Genomic DNA, 24,246 nt, shown 5'->3' on the forward strand with positions numbered 1-24,246 from the left:
TCGGTTTTCCTAAGATCAAAAATACAGATTGTAGAATATTAATAAATAAGTTTATTTGGCAGAATCTTCTACCTACAAAGCACAATTCCAGGGCATGTGAAAATTATAAGAAGCATTTGGCAGGATCCCTATCCTTGCAGTGTTTATAGTTTGTCTGGAGAGAAAAATCTAAGATATGTAAATAATTTAAAGATAAATCTTTATATAATTCTATGCAGTTTGCAAAAGAACTTATATGTGCTATTCATTTGAACCTCACAATTATCCAGGGAGGTATATGTTATTATTAATCCCATTTTACAAATGAGGAAAAGGAGACAGAGAGGGATTCTGACTTGTCCACCATTACAAAGGTTATAAGTGTTTGAATCAGGTTTCAGAAATTCTCTTTTTACTTGCCTATTCAAAGCTCAGTGTCTCAAGGACATTTTTGATCTTGTCCAAAAATTCACCCCACCTACACCGTCTTATCTAGGTGGAGTTCTTACTATAACCCCCATCATTGTTCAATTCTGGAGAATAGATTCTTTTGTTTAAATTGCTGAAGGCAGAATGATCTGGGTCAGTGCTGACAAGATCAAAGTTATATCCTCCAGCCCCATCTCTCATTATAACCTGTATTCTCTTATTAATTGTTATCTACCCAGAGTTTATTTTCATCCTAGGAGCCCCTTTCTTAGAGACTTCTATACAAGGTCTTTGGTTACAAGATAGACCCTCAACCTCAATTTATTTATTAGTATACTTAGCAAATTGATTATTAATTACGCAGAAAATCTGACTCCCAGACTTTTTAATCATGCCAGAGATTATATCTCGAGGCCCCTTAAATATGCTGTGACAAAAGTGATTGCTGTAAACATCTGCTTTTCATGCCCAGTTGCTTGCCTTTCAGCAATATTCTCCCAGTCTAATGTAAAGAACCTCTCTAGCCTTTTTGCAAATTATTCCTTTTCTTGATTATAATATAATCAACCCAAATGGTTTCCTTTGGATATAGTTCTTGACATTTTTCACCTGTGGAAAGCCATTGGATTTTTACCCATCCTTAAAGCCCAAATCAAATGTCATTTCCTCTGGGAAGTCTTCCATGATCCTCCAAGCCACTGGAGCTCTCAATAAGATTTCCCAAACACTTCATGTTTTGTTTTTCTAGGGCACGGGTCATATATTACCTGCACACTCAGGCTGGCTTTGTCCTCTCTTAGCACTGTCTGACTAGACAGTGACCTGCATGATATGAAGGACCCCTGGCTGAAAATCTCGTCCTATTATTTAGCACAATATACCAAATATAACAGGTGCCTAATAAAAAAATGCTGAATTGAATTGAATATTTATACATCTTCAATTTATTCTGGTTAATTATTATCACTGGCTAATGCTTCCCACACAATACAGAAATATGTTCCTACAAGAAATTATGATTCAAATAACATAGTATGGTTCTGTAATTTTTTTTTAATTGAAACAATCTGTGCTGTATTTAAAAAATGTCAGTTTGGTTTCAGGGAATAAGACACAAAAGTCACAAAGAGAATCACACATTTTTAAAATTTGATTTTGGATGTTATATCTGATATTAGGGACTGGACCTGTGATTTCAATGATCTAGGCAGTAATGAGGTGAGGAATATCCCTCGACCAATTTCCCCTTAATGCTTTTAATCTCTACCATTTTTAGTCTTTTATTTTTATTTTTTTTTATTTAATAGCCTTTTATTTACAGGTTATATGCATGGATAACTTTACAGCGTTAACAATTGCCAAACCTCTTGTTCCAATTTTTCACCTCTTACCCCCCACCCCCTCCCCTAGATGGCAGGATGACCAGTAGATGTTAAATACATTAAAATATAAATTAGATACACAATAAGTATACCTGACCAAAACGTTATTTTGCTCTATAAAAAGAATCAGACTCTGAAATATTGTACAATTAGCTTGTGAAGGAAATCAAAAATGCAGGTGGGCATAAATATAGGGATTGGGAATTCAATGTAATGGTTTTTAGTCATCTCCCAAGAGTTCTTTTTCTGGGCATAGCTAGTTCAGTTCATTACTGCTCCATTAGAAATGATTTGGTTGATCTCGTTGCTGAGGATGGCCTGGTCCATCAGAACTGGTCATCATATAGTATTGTTGTTGAAGTATATAATGATCTCCTGGTCCTGCTCATTTCACTCAGCATCAGTTCGTGTAAGTCTCTCCAGTCCTTTCTGAAATCATCCTGTTGGTCATTTCTTACAGAACAATAATATTCCATAATATTCATATACCACAATTTATTCAGCCATTCTCCAGCTGATGGTCATCCATTCAGTTTCCAGTTTCTAGCCACTACAAAAAGGGCTGCCACAAACATTCGTGCACATACAGGTCCCTTTCCCTTCTTTATAATCTCTTTGGGATAGAATCCCAGTAGTAACACTGCTGGATCAAAGGGTGTGCACAGTTTGATAACTTTTTGAGCATAGCTCCAAACTACTCTCCAAAATGGTTGGATTCGTTCACAACTCCACCAACAATGCATCAATGTCCCAGTTTTCCCACATCCCCTCCAACAATCATCATTATTTTTTCCTGTCATCTTAGCCAATCTGACAGGTGTGTAGTGGTATCTTAGAGTTGTCTTAATTTGCATTTCTCTGATGAATAATGACTTGGAGCATCTTTCCATATGACTAGAAATAGTTTCAATTTCTTCATCTGAGAATTGTCTGTTCATATCCTTTGACCATTTTTCAATTGGAGAATGGACCATTTTTAGTCTTAATGAGTTGCCTTTGGAGCACAGTGCACGCATGCATACTGAATCATAAAGCCTATGACTGTGGACCCAGCTCTCTGCCCATTCTGCCATGGCACCTATCATCTAATGAGAACATATTCCCAATTAATGGGGTCAAAAGAATGAGGTTTTGTTACTCTTTTGACTGATGGAATTATAAAATATAAGAGATAAAAATGACCTTGAAATCAGAGACTCCTTTTTTTTAATATTTGAGAACCCTGAGCTCCATCAAAATGACTTGTTCAAATCAAACTTGTTTGATTATTGTTTAAGAATTCACTGATTCAATGTGAAGATCAGACTATCTCTGATCATTAACAAATTGTGTGGCATTTGTGCAATGTCTTCTTTGCAGCTGAAGTTCTATTTAACTCAAGAAACATTTACTAGGTATCCATGATGTTCTAACCTAAGGACTCTCTTACCCTCTTGGGAGACAGTCTTCCCTCAAGTAATTTACTTTCTTCTGGGTGATTATAATAAGGACATGGCCGAGTAAAAGTCTATACACAGAGTAATTTCAGGGATTATGAAAAGCACCATTAATTGAGAGAATTAGAAAAGATCTTGTTAGAAAAGTGGCCCCTTAGGTGAACCTTTAAGGAATTGAGTGGAAGGGTGAAGAGCATTGTAGGCATGAGAAGCTGCTTGTATAAAGGAATGGAAATGGAAAGTGGAATATTAGGAGTACCAAGTCAGTTTGACTAGAAAGCAGAATACTCCAGCAGGGAAATCATGTGAAGTATTTGCTACGAGAGCTTGGAACCCAGGTGGTAAAGAGACTGAAACACAAACAAAGGAGTTGGTGTTTTAGCTAGAGAGCTGTTGAGGTTTTTTGAACAAGGGAAATAATAGGCTTGTGCTTGGGAATGTCAGTCCAGCAGATATGTGGAAGATAGAGCAGATAGAAGAGGAACACTGTCAGTCTTCAAGGTAAATGTCCTTCAATTGGGTGAATCGTTACTGAAAAAGTTGGCTTTATATAGAAAAACCTTGAGTTCACGCCCATCTCAGTCTCAAATTAAATGTATTATATTGGGTTCTGAGCCCATTTCCTTATCTGTGAAGTGAAATGGCAACTAGAACAACAATAATAATCATAATACAGCAGTCTCACAAGGATATCATGAAAAGGTGCTGTAATCTAGAAAGCCCTATAGAAATCTGGGAGATTGCCATTATGTATCCCAGACACTTAAACTGCAGCTTAACCTTGTTGTCGATGTTGAAGAAACCTTCCCTTATCACTTCTGTGAAATCTAGAAGTCCATTGGGTCTCTGCTACCTGTGTAGTGCTTAATTGCATTCTACCTTGTAACTTTTTGGGGGGAATATTTTTTTATTTCTATTTAATTTCCATATGTTTATTTTGTTTAGGTGTATCTTATTGATATGAAATTTTAATCTCTATATTCTAGTGCCTATTATATTATCCATAATTTGGGAATAGTGAACCCACCATTTCTTAAAGGACAAACCCAACTTTGCACCTTCTTCCTACCTCATGGATAAGTTAAAAACAGAATGCAAAAGAGTGAATATCAAACTAAGGTCCTGTGAAATTTGCATTTAGGGTTAGAGTTGACACTAACCCTAAATGCTCATCAAAAAAATGAATCTAAAAAAAAATCTCCATTCCCCCCATTAAGCTGTTTTGCAGGAGAACGCATGTCTTTATTTCTGAACAGCTATCTTCCTCCCACTTCCTTCCATTCTCTCCATTTGGAGAATTCCCCCATTAACTGTCAGCTCCTTTGGTCTCTATCCCAAAGACTGACTAAACGGTGAAGTCTGAATGAACCTTCCTATAGCAGGCTGATCCTGAAGCATATTTTCAATGTACCATATGGAGCCTACTAGTGAATTCTTATTCTTCTGACCAGATGATAATCAACCTAATTATCCATGATTAATAATAATAGCCATAATTAACATTTAAATGATGCTTCAAGGTTAGCAAAGTATTTCTACCCCTGTCTCTATATATACATATGTATATGATTATGCTTATGTCCATATGTTTTTATACACTACATATATGTATATATGCAGCTAGGTAGCCGAGTAGATAGAGCACTAGGCTTGGAATCAGGAAGACTTAATCTTTGAGTTCGAATCTGATCTCAGATACTTGGTTATGTGAGCTTAGGCAAGTCACTTTACCCTCTCTGCCTCAGTTTCCTCATTAATACAATGAGCTGGAGAAGGAAATAGTAAACCACTCAAGTATCTTCGCCAAGAAAACCCTAAATGAGTCATAAAGAGTCAGACACAGCTGAAATGTCTAAGCAACAGCAAATTAGGTACAGACACATTTACGAAAATACACACATGTATATATAATTATTTGTATACACACACACACACACACACACACACACATATATATATATATATATATATATATAAATCTTCTTTGATTTGTATGGCAGTCCTATCAGTGAGTTCTATCTTCATTTTACTGATAAGAAAACTGTGACTAAGCAAGCAACTGAGTCACTGTTTGACTCATCAAACTTGGTCATCCCAAGCCCAAGTCCAACACTCTATGTAGTATGATGTCTAGTACCTCATATTAAGTGCTTATTATGTGCCCAACTCTTTGCAAGCATTTATAGAACAGACAAACAGAATATGAAAATGAAACCAAAATAATCCCTGACCTCAATGTTGTAAGTTATATGACGGTAAGGAATAGGTAGCATTCCCTTTAATATGGAAATATCTAGCACTATGCTGAGTACCTGGTAGACCTCCATCCTTCCCCTTCTCCTCCCTCTCCCCACCCCCCAGTAAATATGGCCAGGGGTAAATGAGGATTTAAGATTTGCTTTCTTCTGTTGTTTTCATTCACAGGATTGTTTGGGTGTGACCTCAGATCCACAGACAGTCCTTTTCCTTTTTTGTGGACCTTCCTCAGGGCAGTTTAATGATGACCATCTATTCCCTTTTAATCAACTCAGTTTTTCAAGAGCAACCCCAGAACCACAAAACAAAGAGTCATTTTCTTTGTCGGAGAAGTCCGTGATTCCTTTGTTAATGCCCATGGTTGTCCCACCTGTTGCTGGAAGTCTTACTGTTCTAGAAGATTCTTTCCCAGAAGAACTTCCTCAGAGTTATATGACTCCTGGGACTCAGGTTCCCCAAGTACCCAAAGAGCCCAAATGGAGACCTGATGAGATCCAGAGCAGTATGAATAACCCTCAACCCCTTTTCAAAAAGGGTATTTTCAGAAAGTATACAGGGCTGCCTGAGGAGACTCTAGACAAGAGAGAAGGAGCTCTAGAACTTGAATTAGAAGAAAAGCAAAGAACGTGGTTAAAAAGCCAGGATATATTTCTACAAAATGGAAGAAACAAAAAGGAAAACTTTTCAGGGGGCTTCAGTGATTCCAATATTCTAACTAATGGGACAAAATACTCAAAAGGCATGGAAGAGGAAGAAAGAAATTGTTTCCAGAAAACCAGTTGCTGTCCCGAGCAAAGGCAGAAAATTCAAATCTCAGTGATACAGAATGAGGGAGACACTTACGGGAAGAGACTTGATTTCCAGGAAGGAGAGATGAAAGGGAAGTCAAATGTTTGGGCTCTCCAAAAGCAAACACAGGAAAAGAGCCAAGCAGGTGGTTCAGCAGAAGAGTGTGGGAATCTCACAGTAATAGTTGGAAGGAACCAAGGCTATTTACCAAAGGATGTCCATATACTTGAAGAAAAGGAAAAATCTAAGGCAAATGAAGAAAAACAAATAGAATTCCAAAATATTCATGCCTGGGAAGAAAAAGATAAGTTGTCTGGAGTGGAAAAGAAGAAAGGAATATCCCATGAAGAAATAGTAGATTTAGGGAGTGAGAGTCATGGCCAATGTATTCAGAAACGACCTGAATTTGAAAACGAAAAGTTTTTCTCAGAGGAACTGAGATGTTCTGAATTCAGAACAAAATCACCATTGTTAGATGAGTCTTGTGAGAATGAAATATTGGCTACAGACATAGAGAATAGCAGCTATTTTCTTAAAATTAATGAATTAGAAAAGGAGATAGTAAATGTTTTCCAGGAAATCTTTGTCTTGGAGGAAGAAAATGAGAGTTATCAACAAAAAATGAAGCAATTAGAAGAAGAGAATTGGAGGTACTCCCAACAGTTGCAGTTTTTACAGGTGGAGGTAAAGGTGGATGCTCATACAGCCTCAGCAGATGCAGATGGTAAAACAGATGTTGATTCTTCACAACAATTGGAAGGAGGGACTGAGTACGATATGATTGAAAGTGTAAAACTTACAAAGGGCATAGATATTAGAACAATATTCGTTCCAGGCAAGAAAAATGAAAATCATTCTAAGAAATTGCCTCATTTGAAGGAAATCATCATTCCAAATTCTCAATTGGCTATTTGGGCCACTGAGTTGAACAGATTTCCTCTAAAAACTGAAGCTCGAGAAAGCATGAAGAATAGGTTTTTTCAACTAATTTCTGATCTACAGAAAGAGCAAAATCAAGTTTTCCTAGAAATAACTAAATTACACAGAACTCAAGAAATGTGCAATCAGAAGGCATATGCTTTAGAAGAAGAAAAAGAGAGAAATCTGAAAAGAATAGATGAATTTGAAAAAGATAAACTCAATTTGCTAGAAAGCATAACTCAATTAAGAAGTGAACAAGACAAATACTTGCAGTTAATTTCAGACCTTGAAGACTGCAATGGGGAAAATTACAATGAAATTTCTGACTTGCAGGAGGAAAATATTGCACTGAAGAAAAAATTAGACAATCTTCAGAAAACTATGGTGGATGACATTCTGGAAGCCCAGGAAGTGACTAGGCAGGTTACACAAGAAAACCAAGAACTCAAGACCTTGATAACTGATCTCAGCTTTGGTTATAAAGATCTAGTCAAAGATCTATTGCCTGGAATACAAGACATGATGAAAACCTTGAAGGAGGAAAATGAACAGCTCCTCCACAAGATACGTGTTATGGAAGGGAAGGCTACATGGGAAACAAAGGATATTGAAAAAATAAGCAAAGAGAATGAGCAACTAAAAGAGCAGATCCAGGAGTTGTTGGACAAAACAAACATGGTAGATGAAGGAATTCAGGTAACTGATTTCTTAGGCCAACTAGCAAGAGATGAAGGATTGTCTTTGGAGGAAGCATCGGTTTTTGCTAAAGGACAAAAGCAACATCCCATTTGCAGTGACATGCATCGACTCCATGTGGACTATAAGAGACTGAATCCATTTTTAATGAAGGAGAAGCCTGAGGTTTCCACTGTCACTCAAGATCCCTCTAATGAGTGGGAAAAGAAAAAGGTAGATTTTGACAAAAAGAAAAAGAGGAAGAGTTTGTTGGAAATCCACAAAGCACATGAATCACTAGCTAATTCTTCCCAGGTAAGTGGATTTTAAAGTATATCATAGTGTCATTGAATCAGAGAACTTTATTGCTCCTTGGGACCTCAAAGGTCTATTCTAACTTCTCTTTAAAGCCTGAATTTCTTTCTTATCATCCTTGAAGGGTAGCCATGAAATAGCCAAATGGCACAGTGAATACAGCACCTGCTCAGGAGTCAGGAGGACCTGAGTTCAAATCTGTCCCTTGACACTATTTGTGTGGCCCCAGTCAAGTCACTTAACCCCAGTTGCCTCCCCAAAAAAGTAACCAGGCAGCCACTACATAAAGGGCCCAAGATGGGGAAGTTACTCCTTTTCAGGGCAGCCCATCTCACTGCTGGACAACAACCCTAAATGCTAGGAACTACTTCTTTATTTTGGGCCAAAGTCTTTCTTTATGAAACCTGCACACATGGTTCCTAGTTCTTCTCCCTGATAACATAAGCACAACAATGATAACATAACCATAATTAATATTTACATAGTGCTTTAATGTTTGCAAATGGTTATTAGTTCTTTGAAAAATCTTCCCTTAAATGTGTAAAGAAGAGGAGGGAGCTAGGAAATAAAAGACTTGTTCTTATGCTCCAACTTTTCCATTTTCCAGCTGTATGACTTGGGTGAGGTGTCTGTTTAAGTCATGATTTCCTTGGATATTAAATGAAGGATTTGGGTTACAGGATGTCTGATGTCTATTTTAGGATGTAACTTTCTATGGTCTAGAACCATAGTGGGGGAAAACAATGAGTTTGGGGTCAGAGGATGAAGGATTATATGTTGTGTCTGCTGGCTGGGCATTGAGTGGCTACTAATTTTCAAGAGTTCATGTGAACAACATCTATGAATCTTACCTCAATCTCCAATTGAATTTCCCCAGTATTTTGTACATTTTTATTTATAAGAAGATTTAATTTAGAAAAGCACAAAAAAGCCCTTGCCAGGCAGCTTCTCTTTGCAAGAGATTTTCAGTCTGGCACCCTGCATGCAGATTTCTCCATACAGCAAAGACACCATTGCTAAAAACAGCCTCCAAGTGCTTCCATTTTCTTTTCTTCATCTTATCATTAGATGCAAATGCTCTTCCTTCGAGGCCAAGTCTCAGAACAGAGTTTCTTCTGCCCTGGAGGATCTTCGAGGCAGATGCACACTGTTTAAGTTACATGGATACTAGAGCATCTCTTCCTTCTTGCCTATCCTCTTTGTCCACTCCTGCTATTCCAGGACGCTATAACAACATCTCTCTTCCCACCTACACAGCCACCAGCTGCAATTACCTTTCATTAAGTTTCCCTGTACTTTAGTCTTCTTGCCTACTATTCTCAGTCTGTTTTGTCCTTCATACAATATCGATCTAATCATTTCCACTCTTTCACCCCACCTCCCTCACTATCCTTCAGTGATTTTCCATTATCTATAGGATCAAATATAATTCCCCTTTTGGTTTTTAAAGTTCCTCACAATCTGGTGCCTTGCCACCTTTCCATTATTCTAACACATTACTCCCCTTCCAAAACTCTGGGATCTTGTATGTTGGTTTATCTGACTTCCCTAACCCTAACCCAAAATTTGGCTCAGATCCCTTTCTGCAGGAAGCCTATTCTGCTCTCTCTTCACCCTCCTCTAAGCCCCTCCCCCTGAGATTATTTTCCATTCACACTGTATCCAGATCTATTTCTTGTATATGCATAGTTGCTTGCATTTTCTCATTCCCTCCAGAAAGAGTATTTTGAGAGTAGCATTTCTTTGTTGCAAAGTTTACCAATTAATTGCTCTGTAGAAAATAAAACCAAGCTTTCTTTGAAATAAACAAAATTACTCAGAGCTCAAGAAATATGCAATAATAAGATATATGTTTTTGAAGAAAAAAAGAGAAATCTGAAAACAATAGCAGAGTTTGGAAAAAATGAGGTCAATTTTCTAGGAGACTTAACTCAGGTAATGAGTGAACTAGACAAAAAATGGGCACATGGTAAGTGCTCAATTAATGCATGTTGACTGTTATAAGAAGGCATTAGCCATTGAAACTTCTCCTTTCCAGCTAGCAACTCTTGGATCTTCAATCAGAGGATGATAAGGCAGTAGGTTGGCTGTACCTTACTGAATTCAAGAGACAATTCTGATGTCAAGTGTGAGCTTTAATAAAGCCTCACATAGCATTTTGATTTTCATATTTCGAATATGTCTCATTTAATATTCTATGTTTGCAATTTATTGCTATGTTTTAACTGCAGGCTCTAGGAGGGACAGGACTGGGGGAAGCAACTTTTTCATTTTTGCTTTCATCTCCACTTACTAGAACATTTCTTGATACATATTCGATATAAGATACATGCTTATGGACTTAATATTAAACTTTGTTCCTTTTTGAGTCCCTAGTTCAATATTCTAGCCCCCACCCAGTAACTATTTGATGAAATTTGCCATATGAATAATTGAATGAATAAAATATATGAATTTGGGGATCAATTTCTAGCCTAGGAAAAATACAATTCTACCATGATGCTTTTGAATTATCAAATTTGCTCATTCATTTAGATTACTATATTTTGATGATTTTGTTCTTAATAAACACCCTAAAGAAAGTCAGTGTAGTACAATGGACATAGAACATTTCTTGAATTAAAGAACTCAGTTAATTACTGTCTATAACGAATTGTGTAATCATGGGCATGGTGACAATTTCCAATTGCCCTATGAACCTTTAAGAGTAAATTTGTAAAATAAAGGTGTTGATTTCAATTGTTGGAGAGAACTTCTACCCTATGAGTTTTTCAAACAAACAAAATGATTTCTGGATTTCCACCTCCCTCTTTATACAAATATTTTATAAGATAGAATTGAGGACAGAATTAGACTTTCTAAGTGTATGTAAGCTTAGGTCAATTGAACATATTTTCCTTACTTTATCCATGTTCATCATATTAGTAGAAGGCCAAAAAGAAAAGATATCAATTTCTGCATAGACAGATGTCCCTTGTCTAAAGCCAGGATATAGTTTGGGCAATTTCTGACAAATCCAGAGGGATTTAGAGGCAAAAAATAAGCAGTGGAATCAAGTTCTGAACTCTGGTCCTCTGACCCCAAGTTCAGGGATCCTTCCATTTGACTACTCTGAAGTACTATGAGATCGAATGACTTAATTTCATGAATCTTTAATTCTTCCTACATTTTTGAGAAGGTGACCCAGGTATTATTCCATTGACCACCTTCCCCTACTTTGGACCTACTTTCTAAGGTCAATCCATCCCCAGACACTTACTATTTGACCCTGGGCAAGCCACTTAGCCCTGTTTGCCTCAGTTTCTTCATATTGAAAGTGAGCTGGAGAAGTAAATGGCAAGCCTGAACAATATCTTTGTCAAGAACCCCAAATGGGGTTCTGACTCATGGAGAGTCAGGTCAGACATATTTGAAAACAATTGAACACCAACACCACCAAATCTATAAAATGAGGTTTGACTTATAGCATTTACATTTTGTGTAGCTTTAAATATTCTCCAGTTCTCTACTCAAAGGATTTCTCCCTTGGTAGAAGCTTTCAAGAATCTAGGGTCACTCTCCACTATACCATAATGAAGCACCGGAGGAGGAAACAAATGGCATTTCCTTATCTGTAAAGTTGGAATAACAGTTTCAGTCCCTCTCTCATTGGATTATTTTTAAGAGGATATTTTGTAAAACTTAATGTATCCTAAAAATCTTTGATGTTATCATCATCTCATGTAAGACACTTGTAGTAATAAAATGTTTCCACATTTGGCTGCTTATATAAACATATATATATATATATAATATTTATAATATATATTAAACTATATATAAAGTTTAAAATTTTAAAATATAAGAAAAGTGAAGGCCAGTCTCATTCATGGTTTTACATCAAATTCATAAAGATATAAAGATTCTGGGTTAACACTGAGGATAACCTAACCTTCCTAGGCATCTTTTCTTATCTACACAATGAGGGTCTTGAACATGATGACCTCTGAGCCTCCTTCTATTTCAAATCTGTGATTCAGTGAGAGAAGGGATATTTGTGCACAAGTGAGGTTGGACCATACAGCCCTTCAAGTCCCTTCCAACTCCAAAATTCAATAAAAACTCCAAAATTAAAAAAAAAAAATATTCCATGCTCCCCCATCGCGGGAGTCCTACCACACTCTCCCGGTGTTCTGCTCCATCAAAGCTGCCTCTCTGTTAAAGTTCTGCCCACTCTGAAAAGGGGACAGCAGTTTCTCTCGGGTGGGAACAGCATAAGGAAGTCTTATCCAGTCTTTGCCAAACAGGGGGAGGGGCTGAGCAATTGGAAATATCATGGAAATACATAGATGTTGTTAGCGATTTTATGAAATTCACCGACAGGTTTGCAAATTGATTTTGTGAATCCATTAATTTTATCCATCTGTTCTTTCCCTGGGATCAGATGGCAAAACTAACTCCTACACAATATGAATTTCAAGTAAACTACAAAATCCCAATGCAAAATGATTTATTTCATGCAATTTGTGTTAAACTCTACACTTTCTTTTTAAACTAGAAATATGTGTAGTCAAGTGGGCAGCTGGGATGTGAGGACAGAAATTGAATACAAATCTTCTCCATCTTTCCCCAAGTGAACATTTGTATACATAGTTCCAAGCAGAGGTCCTCATGCATATGTGACCCATCAGAAGCCCATTACCCAGGTACAGGGATATTCCCACTCCACCTTTCTCCCTTAACCCATCCTGTCGCTGATCTAATTCTCTGACAGTCTCTGGGTTAAGGCTGTGTGGCCATCTGTGGTACACATTTGTACTTTAAACTCCATCTACCTTTACGGACCTATCTTTGCAAAGACACTCATGCATGCTAAGCCAGACTGATTTCTGGGAATCATCATTCTTGGGTTTATGTCTCCTTTTTTTTTCCATATCAAAGTTTCTCTCATGTTCAGAAAAAAAAATAAATTCTCACTGTTCATCTGCCAGGCCCCTATTTTTTCTTTGATTTTAAGATTTGTAGGATGCCAAAGTTTGAGGGTTCCTTAGAATGTAAAATGTTGTGTGGAACTTGAGAAAAAAAATACCACAGAATGTTCAACTGAATGAGAGCTGGAGGGGACGTGAGAATATAGAACCTAGAATGCTCGAGCTAGAAGCCCATTTAGCATGGAATGTTGGAGTCAGACTGGACCTTGAAGATCATTCAATCCAGCCTGATCATAATGATGGAACACTTGCATGACTTCATACCCCATTCTCAGATTCACTGAGCACTTCCCTTGGTACAAACCGGTGGGGAGACCCAGGTCTCCCTAAGATGAAATAGCTAGTTGTGACAGAGTGAGGATAGAATCCAAGATTCTTTTATCAAGATTCAATGTTCTTTTGAGCACATTTCTGACACATCAGAAGCCTTTGAAAATAGCTCTCATAGGTTCTGATCCTCCCATAACTTTCATTAGGAAGTGATCACAGCTCCTTATATCCATGCTGTACAGGATGAAAATGTGTATGATATATTTTCCTTTTATTCCTTACTGAACATGTCTGAAGAAAGAAGCCTTTAAAATTATGCATTCTCCCGAAATTATACTTTTTTTAAAAAAGAAAGAAAAAAAAAATATAAATTATATTGGTCCAGTGGTTTTTGTTCCACCAAAAGAAGACAGGTGAGAATTGAAATCTTACATGATATAGAAGTGATTGCCTTGTGCATTATTGTAAGCATCGTGTCTTTCAAATATGGAGGAGCAGAATTTCCTTGTGAATAATATTCATGAAGTAACAAAATATTCTCCATATGCTTTTTAATGTTCTTTATTAGACGGAAAAGGAGATTACATTCTAAATTTCTTAGGAATCACCAATATTTCTCTTAATTTTCACTTACTGCTCCACCATCACACAAAGGCGTATCCCTCAGAGCTCTTAAGGGCTTATTCAATTGGGAAATAATTTTTAAGTGTCCTTTTTTGAGTGTTTTTGTTTGTCTAGGATAGTTTGTAGTAACCGAGCACACGTTGGAGAGTAATTGAGGACACCTGTGTATTATTCTCATCTCTCCTACTAATTCGGTCTTACACCTTTGTTTTAGCTCCTTCAGCTTCATCCTTCTCTGTAAGATAAGAAGCTCTAGAGTGCCATGTTCCTTGCCAAATAAAAATGGAGGTCTACCATGCAGAATGTTTCTTCTCTGGCATATAGAACAGATGTTCATCAAACTTCTGGGCGAAGATTTCCAGTGACAGAGAGCTCACCGCCTCCAGAGGCAGCCCCCACATTTTGGGTCACCTTTATTCTTTACAATTGCTTTCATCTGTTGTATTTCGCTCTGTTGCCCTCGTGCTCTTTACCTCTCTTCCTTTTCTCCATCCCCACTCAGAATAAGGAGGGCTCACAGGTAATTTGCCTTGGCCAGGAACAGTTATGAATAAGTCAAAAGGGTGTTCAAGAGAAAGCACCTGATCGTCATTGCCTGAAGCAAACAGAAAGACCCCCAGCATCCCACAGCCGCTCAGTGGTGTGTGATCTGTAACTTAGAAGACTACTCTGGGACAGAAAAAGTCCACAGAGATTCCATGGCCTAAAGACATGCTCAGTTTTCTTCTTCTTCCTCAATTCCAATTCAAAATCTAATTGATCCGAAGTGTGAGCAAATGCAGTTTGATTAATCCTCCTTAGCTCACACTTTCCAAATCCCCGGTCTATAATCGATCACAGTAATGAGAACACTATGGTGGTGGGTAAGTTGCTCATGACATGCTCTGGTCTTCTTATTAGAGATTTCTGGAGGTCCCATTTCTCATTCAGTGAAACAGCAGCAATGGGGACTGAGGGTCAGGTCCAACATGCCTCTCTGTATCATCCTGATTTCTGGAGTAACCACCTAGATGGAGTTCACAGCATTTTCTCCTTATTTGTCCTTAACCCATGACATCGGAGGGAGAGATCTTGACTTGCGAATGAGTTGGATTGAGGGGAGGCAGGACTACGCAAAGTCAGCAGTTCCCTGACATCTGCATCCAGCAGATGGATATAGATCTGGACGGTGCAGTGTGAGACCTTGGCTTTAACGGGTCTCTGTGTGTCTGAGGCAAAGCCCATTCAGTGACTTAAGTCTAGGCAAGAAATGAGACAAACGATGGCCTCCTTTCCAGCAGGCTGCCCTCTGGGGTTCTGGCCAGACCCTTCTTTTACTTCCAAGGATGGTTTTCTTTCTCTTATTCTCTGATTCATTCCCTCGAGGCTCTTTAGCAAAGCCTGACCTAGTTTGGTTGGGAAGGGGTTTGATAATAGTTTCAAGGAGTTCAGAGGGTGAATTGGATTGGGTAATTTGCTAAATGGTGACCCGGGTGTCCTTGGGGAGTGGATTAATCTTCTGGTTCCCAGCCTATTCTGAGAGAAAGTACACATTAAGAAATTGCCTCTTCACGTAGAAGGGGGAAGGGAGTATGCTATTTGATAAGGAATGATCTGTGAACTTGGAAATTAGACAGGGGTTCCCAGCTAGAATACTGACTGGCTAGGAGCAAATGATTGTGCACAACTGATTTAACATTATGTTCCTCATTTGTAAAACAGAGATCATAACACACTGTCTACTGCAAAGTGATATACAGGGTGTTCCAAAAGTCATAATGCCATTTTAAGTTTTGTTGTTCAGTCATTTCAATCATATCTGATGGATTCTTCTTAACCCTATTTGGAGTTTTCTTAGCAAAGATACTGGAGTGCTTTGCCATTTCCTTCTCCAGCTCCTTTTACAGAAAAGGAAACTGAGGCATACAGTGTGAAGTGACTTGCCCAGAGACACACTTTTATTAAGTGTTTGGGGCCAGATTCGAACTCAGGAATATAAGTCTTCCTGGTTCTAGGCTCTGCATTCTATCCACTGCCCTAGCTCACTTTACTGCAATTCTCAAACAACTATAGTTTAAAATGGCACTAAATATTTTCAAGACCCTGTTTAAGTATAAGCTGTTATTATTCCTATTAATGAAAAATTCAAGTTATAAAAAGCCTTTTCTATAGTAAGCATTTCTGAAATCCCTTCACTTGGGATTGGAGTTGTTATCCAAAGCTTCCACAAGGACTTAGAAACGTAGAGTTGGAAGAAATCTCAGAAGCCATAAGTAAAATAAGGACTCCCTCTCCAACATCTACATCAAGCCTGTTTGAGGCTCCAGGATCTGGGCAAGACATGGCTCTTTTCCATGTCACAATGTCACCTTCTATAAAACAAAGACCTTGGAATAATCAGAGATCCAATGAAGAATGGTATAAGATATAAAAACCATTCTTAGCTCCCAGACCATATAGGCTGGACTGGGCTCATGGGCCATAGTTTGCCAAATGTTGGACTCGATAATCTATGTCTAAAAATTCTTCCAGCTCCATGATAATACGTGATGATTTTGATGTTTGATTTTAAAGTTGATAAATGTTTTCATTATCTTATTATTATAAATTAGCATTTGATATTTGAAAAGGGGAAATCTAATTGATTATTTCAATCATGTTCAAACCAAGACTCAGATACTATGTGATTCTGAATAGGTCACTAACCTCTGTCTGCCTCAGTTTCCTCAGCTGCAAAATGGAGATGTTAATAATACTTATCTCCCTGGGTTGTTGAGGATCGGATGAGATAATATTGATAAAGTTCTTGCCACAGTGTCTAGAATATAATAGGCTTTTAGTAAGTTTTTGTACCTCCCCTAATTATTATTGTTATTTATTGATACTATTTAATTATATCATCTCTATAGCTCCAAGATATTGAGCACATCCCTGCAGAAGAAGAGCCCAAGAGCAGCAGTAAGCTTCTACACCACCAGGTATTAACCCTGAAGTCCCAGCTCAGAGATCAGACTGCCATATACAATGAACTTCAGGCATCTCAAAGTGAAACTCGGTACCTTCAGGGCCAGCTGAGAGAAAAGGTACTGCGGTTTCCGGCCCTTTCTTATTGGCAGTCCTCCAGGAGAAATTTGGGGTAGAGGAAATCAGAGATTTTGAGCTTGAGGAGACCATGAGACATACAGAATGTTAGGCTTAGAATAAAGAATGACAGAACGACATATTTTGGAAATCACTCAATCTAAAAGTCTCATTTCATAGTTTAGAAAATAAGACTCAGAGAGGGAAATGAGTCCATCTCCAGCTGCTCAGGCAACAGACATCCCTGTTCTGGGGGCCAGGCACTCTCTGCTTCTGGGGTGTACATGATGGAGCTGTCCAGTAGTCAAGTACTACTCCGTTGGAAGCAGAAGCATTGCTAACATGGGGAGGAGGAGCCTTTGTCCTGAGTGCTAACTGTTCCTCCCTATGGTGATCACTATCCAGCACCACCCCATGCAGCCCTCCTCAGTCTTTCTCCCTTTATCCACAGCTTTATCCCAGAATTCCCTCCCTCCAAATTCCTCCAAAGGTATGGGACAACCTTCCAGTCCAATTTTATTTCTCCACCTCTATTTTTGGTCCAGATTAAAAAGAAATCCCGATGCCATTTGTACTCATTTGGCCCACACTATCCATGGGGCAGGTTTGCTTTGAGAATAATCAAGGTAATCCATTCTTTGGCTCTATTTCAGATTGAAGAGCTCAAAAGGTGGAAAAACGAAGTGAACTTGGCTGTAATACCTCTCAAGGTAATCAATCTGTGATTGTGTCTAGTCTTAATTGTACTGATAATTGAATTACAAGTAAACTCTTTAAAGAATATGGGTCTCCTCTTACATGTGTAGCTCATTCTTCTCTTGAATGGGATGGAGAATTACAGTCAGGGCAATCCAAGAACTCCAGCCCTTCATCTGAACTCATTACATGTGAATCATTTTTTTTTAATCACTTCCCTGCTTCCCTCGACTGATCTCTGATACAAAGGACAGTAGAATGGGGTAGATGTTCTCTGCAAAGCATCTGTGCTTTTGTTCTTGAGGACATGACCACTGTCCGTGTACATCACAGCCCTGCAAGACCGTGGAAAACTGTCTTTCCCAGTAGCTATGGCTGAAAAAAAATAGCAGCTCCTTCTGGCTGTTTGTGCGTGCCCGGCATCCTTGCACTTGGCCAGGAATGCCCCGGATGCCAGGCCTGGGGTTTGGCCTAGGCCCTTTCCAGTTTGCCAAGAGCTTCCAGAGTTTGGGCTCCATTGGCGTAGCCTCCGAGAGCTCTCAGAGTGTCACTTCACACTTGAGGCCGGCACCGTTGTGTTCTTGGGGCCTGTCACAGTGACACAGTACATGCTGCCACCTTGTAAATGCTCAATAAATGCTTGTGGACTGGGTGATTAAATGATTGCTGGGGAGGTGTTGGAGGGGAATGTTAGATAGCTAGATACAAAGGGGAAGTGGTGTCGTCAGTGGAAAGGATTGAGGGGCAGAGGATCTGGATTCAAATCCTCCCGTGATACAATACCTACATCATTTTCATAACTTAAACCTTTGTGAAACTTAATATCCTCATCAAAAAAAAAAAAAAGAAAAGAAAAATGAGGAGCTTGGAATAGAGAGCTTTTAAGATCACTTGCAGCTCTCAGCCTCTGATCACATTTTCTAATTCCAAATGCTGGCTCCTTCACTATCTGTTTGTCCTTGATTGAGACACAAAACATTTCTGAGGGCTCAGTTTCTTAATCTGGAAAGTGAGGGATTGATCCCTAAAGTCACTGCCAGGTCTAAATTTCAGATTATTTTAATCCTATGACTGAAATCAGGAGTTGATATTTATATAACAATTGATGATTTATAAAGTTTTTTTTTAATGTCTGTTCTCATTTGCTCCATGTAACAAGGCTGTAAGGTAGATAATGTAAAAATAACCTTATTGTGCAGGCATTTCAGTTCTATTTGTCTATGATCCTATTTGAGATTTTCTTGGCAAAGATACTGAGGAAACTGAGGCAAAGAGGATTAAGCGACTGGCTCAAGTTGATACAATTAATAAATGTTTGAGTCTGAATTTGAAGTCAGACATTTGTGACCCCAAGGCTAGAATGCCAATACCCTACTATTACCCTATATATAATTAGTAAATTCCCTTTTTTATAGAAGAGGCCTGAAATTCAGGGCAGGTTAAATGATGGACCAACAGTTGGCAAATTGCAGAGCTATGACTTCCAATCAAAGCTTGCATTCTACCATGATGACATTAAGAGATTTGGGTTTTAGTCTTTCCTTTTCTGGCTACTGGCCATGTGTTTTCAAGGAATTCATTTGACTTTTCAGAGTCTCTATTTTCTCATCTGTAAAATGGGAATAAATAAAATGGCCACCTGATTGTTTTTAAGAATGAAATGATATAAAGTATTTAAAGTATTACAGTTTACAAAGTATTACATATTAATTTGTAAGCAAATTATCTTGTGAAGGGCAGTGAAAGGGGTCCTTTCTTTCACTAATATGGTAGGATTTTTAAAGGTGGGTGAAGAAACTCTTGGACCAATAATATCTTCCCCTTTCTCCTTCCTAATATCAGCATATTTACACGTACACAAAATGTAGTGCTAGAAGACAATTTTGACACTCTTTCCTGTGGTTTTCTTTGTTGTGGAAAACTGGGTTTCCAAGCAGTCAAATCTCTTGACCAAAGACAAACAGCTAAATAATAGTGGACCAAGAGTTGGGACCATGATCCCTTGCTTCCTATTCCAATGAGTTTTTCTCCCCCTCACCTCTCCTGCCACATAATGCCATTCTGCCTCTCTGGTTCTTTAAAAGTTAAGCCCCCATTAAGGGGTAGGTGACATCCATTAGTTAGAAATACACTTTTTTCCCCCTGTATATAGAGCCCTGTTGTCAGAAATGGAGAGTAAAGGCTCAATAAAAACAGTCTAGAAGGGATGAATCATGATGAAGTAGGGAAACAAAGGCAGGTCAAGGCACTGGATGCTGCCCTGGCCCGATAGGACTCCACTGTGAAGGTTCTGGGGTCCATAGATATATGTGGGGAGAGAGGGAATGGAGGATCATCAGTCACTCATGACTCTGGCCTGGGACAAGACTCTGGTTCATCTTTTCCCCTTTCCCTTTCTGGCAATGAGCCTCTGAGCTGCTGCTGCTTGAAGGTTTTAGTCACACAAACACACTCTGGGACCGGATCTGCTAACTCTGAGGTTGCCATTAGAGGGAGCCCATAGCTAATGTTACTGGGTACCAAGCACTGTGCTAACTGTTGGGGATACAAAAACCAGTCTCTTCCTTCAAGGGATCCTCCATCTCAATAAGACGTACAAAAATGAATAAGCAATAGCGTGTCAATAACAAGGTGTCTACAGCATAAAAGGAAGATCATCTTGGAGGAAGGCTTTACACAGGGGAGAGGAACAGAGGCAGAAAATCTAAGTGAAGAAGGGGGATTTGAGGTGACTTTTGAAAGAGGGAGGAGGGTAAGGAGAGAAAGCCGGCCCTTCCAGCCCCCCAATCTGTGCCTTTTAACTCTTTGACTTCTGAGCTTGCACCACTTTCTCTCTAATGCCTCCTCTGCTTCCTTGTCCTAAGACGGATCGCTCCTCCCCAACTTAACTGGACATTGGATGGTGTCGGGGGGGGGATGAGCTCCCCAAAGACGCAGATCACAGCTCAGCCATCTCTGTGCTTTCTGGCTGACTCTCGGCTGTGAGTTTGCCTCCAAGAGTCCATTTCCTCAACGTGGTTGGGAGCTTCCTCCTTTCTTCAGCGATCACACATTTATCAGCAGAGGACACCGGCCACTTAGCTTTGTTCCTTTCTATGACTGGTTTCATCTTCTTTTTGAAATTGCCTATTTTGGGGGGGTCATCCTTTATAACACTCTCCAGAGAAATTATTTATGTGTCGCAGCCTGGTTGCCCCCACCATGTACCTTTCTTTCTCTTTCCCCCTCTCTCTTACACTCGTTTTAATGTCTTTAGATACTCTAGAATGCCATGACTTACAGACACATAACCACATATGGTCCTGGCAAAGACAGAATCTGCCTCCAAGGGCCGGGCCAGCCAAGCACAGAGAAGCTTGTTCTCCCGAGGCTGGCCTCCTGGTGATAAATTCTCTGGCCGTGACAACCCGGGAAACAAAGAAGAATACAACATGGCCCTCAGTCCTCAGGGACCTCTCACACTTCTGCAGTGATGGGGGTGCAATAGTACAGAAGGAGATAAATGGTGGGAAGAATACATGATATTAGCCAGTCACAATCACAATTCTAAAATAAAAAGTTAGGAAGTTCCTTCTTCATAATTAACTTATTAAAAATCAGCACCAGTAAAGTTATATTCATTTTTACAGAGAAGGAAACTGAGGCTACATGATTTTATGTGATCACCTTAGGGGAGCAAAGACTTGGACTTATGAGTCCAATATTTTACCCGCTAAACCAGGTACATTTTGATGCGATAGCTGAAGCCTTCTGGGAAGGCGAACTAGACCTTTTCCTCATATACGGCCTCCAGCATCATAGACATTTGAGCTCGTTTGGGAGCCTGGAGGAGCCACAAAAGATCCTTTGCTGTTTCTGTCTTTGCAGGCAAAAGTGGCTTCCCTGGTCCAGAAATGCCGGGACAGAAACAACTTGGTCATGCAGCTGGTGCAGGAACTGCACAGACATGGAATCGAGAACCTGCAGCTCTCACAGACGGCGAGGGCTTTGGTGGATGACGTGGCTGTGGCCAGCTGTGCAGCTGCTTTCGTGTCTTCCGACCCCCGAGAGGTAAGCTTAAATGAGACTCCATCGTCTTGCTGACATTTCCCGCCATATCTTCTGCTGCTCCCTCTGCGCTCAGTCCTTTGCCCAAACCGAGAGACTCCGGCCTTGGTCCAAACCTCACAGTTATTTCTAATATGAATTGCTGAGAGTATTTCACAGCTATCTCTCTGCCCCGTTCTCTTTACCTTGTTCCTCAGCTAATGTCGCTTGATATTGGCTCATAACAAAATGGATGTTTTTACAACTCTCCCTCCTTCAATTAGGATCAGTCTTTTACTGGCTGTGTAAACTGGGACATCTCCAGCTGCTTCCCCATCCTCTACTAAAGGAAACGTGTACTCTCCATCCCTCCATTTGAAGCCCTCTGTAGTCTGGCACTAATCTGCCTTCGTAGCCATCGCTCATGCCATTTCCTGCATTTGTTTCACCTTCTGAGCTAACGGTACTACTCCCCATAGCCCATCCTTCAGCCTCCCCTTTTACCGCCCCATCCTTACTTTCCACAGCTGAGCTTTGTTTATGCCATCCCCAGTAACTTGGAGTGGACTCCCCTGTTGCTCCTCAATTTCTGCCTTTAACGTTCCATTATCTCACTCCTCCCCATTCTATACCCATTAAATTCTCCCCTTTCTTCCAGACTGAATTTATATATGGCTTCGATGAATACTTCTATGATTTCACCTTCTCCTATCCAGAATTTAAAGTGGCCTTTGCTGCCATCTTGGATCTTCCTTTTGCCCTGGACAACATCCCCCCACAAGCTCTAATTAGATTGCAAGCTCCATAAAAGCAAGCTTTGTACCATCTCTGTTTCATTTCCATGTGTCATATATCTTTTCCCTAGTGCTTAGCACATGTCCTAAGCACTTGTAGGTGCTTAATAAATGTTTACTGGGTTGAATTATCTTGAGTGTGAACTTTAGACTTGTACTGTTTCCATATCCTTTTAATACAGTGCGCTAGGCTTGGAAGGCAGGTCCCCGATAGCTGGAACCGTGATGCAGATGAGCAACCTGGAGCTCTTTCTTTATTGCTACAGTGAGTTATTGGGGCTGTCTACATCCTAAGGAAAGCAACGCCAGTATAAGTCATTTCCTGGGAAGTTTTAATCATGAGGTGACTGAGTCTGGAGGACTTTATGGGCCCCTGAGAGGTAAAATGACATTCCCCAGAGCGATGGAGTTACCTTAGCTGTTTCTCTTCTGCCTTGAGTTTGTGGTGCATTTTTTCTATCACCCGCTCATCTTGTTGGTGCTGTGTGCCTGCCCCCTTTCCTCTGTCCCTTCCTCCCCTCTTCCTCTCTTGTCTTTGTCTCTGTCTCTCTCTGTCTCTGTCTCTCTCTCTCTCTCTCTCTTTGTATGTGTGTGTGGTGGACCCCATTTCAGTCATGTCCAGCTCTGTCTTACCCCATTTGGGGTTTTCTAAGCAAAAAATCTAGAGTAGTTTGCCATTTTGTTCTTCAGCTCATTTTACAAATGAGGAAACGGAAGCAAACAGGGTTTAGTGACTTCTTTGGGGGTCACTCAGCTCGGAAGTGTCTGAGGCCGGATTACAGCAGTCTTCTGACTCCGAGCCTGACACTTTTTATTGTGCCATCTATGTGCCTGTTTTAAATGCACAGAATGGACTGAATAGGTTTACTAAGGACAAAAGTTATACTAGAAAGAGATAATTTCCCCCATCTAGGCTCATGTAGTCCCTGGGAATTTAAGAATCCCTGCACTATAAAAACCTTAAATCTAAAGCCTTGGGTGAATGGGGGCATAAGGAGTCAAATTCTGACATTCTTGGCTGGGCAACATAATTGGAAAGGGAAGATGGGGCATGATTTCCAAACCCTGATTCTTGAACAGTGCCTAAGGCTGAACTTAATAATTTTATAAATTCAGAGCTTAAGGTAACAGGCTATGGCTTACAGCAAAATAATGTAGGAACTCTAACCTACAGGAGCATAGGGTCTCTTTGGAGAGAAGACCATACCTAAGGGAAATGGGAAGCAACAATGAAAGAGTGTGTTCTTGTAGTGTCAGTTTGAAGGCAAGAGAGCCATTATGGAGTCACAAACTTTGAGTTCTAGCGCCATCTCCATCACTAACTTTTTTGAATGGTCCAAGATTCTTTATATCTAACATGATTTCAATGGGGCCATCCGGTTCTAACTTTGTATGATTCTCTGAGTGAGCATTTATTCAAAGACTATTATATGTAGGTTACAGAGCCTGGTGCTGTGGGAGATACAGAAATAAATGAGATACGGTCCCTAAATTTCATAGGATCAGAGGATTTACAGCTAGGAATGAATTTAGAAATCCCTGAATCATATTGCTAATGCATTTACCAGTTGTTATGTGTGATAGGATGGTTTTAGCTTTTTTTTTTTTAAGTATCCTTTTTTAC

General features: G+C 39.5%; 1 protein-coding gene across 4 annotated transcripts in view; it reads left to right on the plus strand.

The window, feature by feature from the left end:
- The window catches only part of C6H4orf50 (chromosome 6 C4orf50 homolog), a 141,093-nt gene that overhangs the window by 29,639 nt on the left and 87,208 nt on the right, over positions 1-24,246 (plus strand). For 3 of the 4 annotated variants that reach the window (XM_031942705.1, XM_031942704.1, XM_031942707.1), the window contains 4 exons: positions 5,651-8,182; positions 16,935-17,108; positions 17,760-17,816; positions 21,670-21,852. In XM_031942705.1, the coding sequence (XP_031798565.1) occupies positions 5,651-8,182; positions 16,935-17,108; positions 17,760-17,816; positions 21,670-21,852 (2,946 nt within the window). The remainder of the gene's footprint in view (positions 1-5,650; positions 8,183-16,934; positions 17,109-17,759; positions 17,817-21,669; positions 21,853-24,246) is intronic. The other variant, XM_031942706.1, reaches the window with a different exon arrangement.

The sequence above is a fragment of the Sarcophilus harrisii genome, chromosome 6, assembly GCF_902635505.1.
Source record: "Sarcophilus harrisii chromosome 6, mSarHar1.11, whole genome shotgun sequence".
In the NCBI taxonomy this organism is placed as follows: domain Eukaryota; kingdom Metazoa; phylum Chordata; class Mammalia; order Dasyuromorphia; family Dasyuridae; genus Sarcophilus; species Sarcophilus harrisii.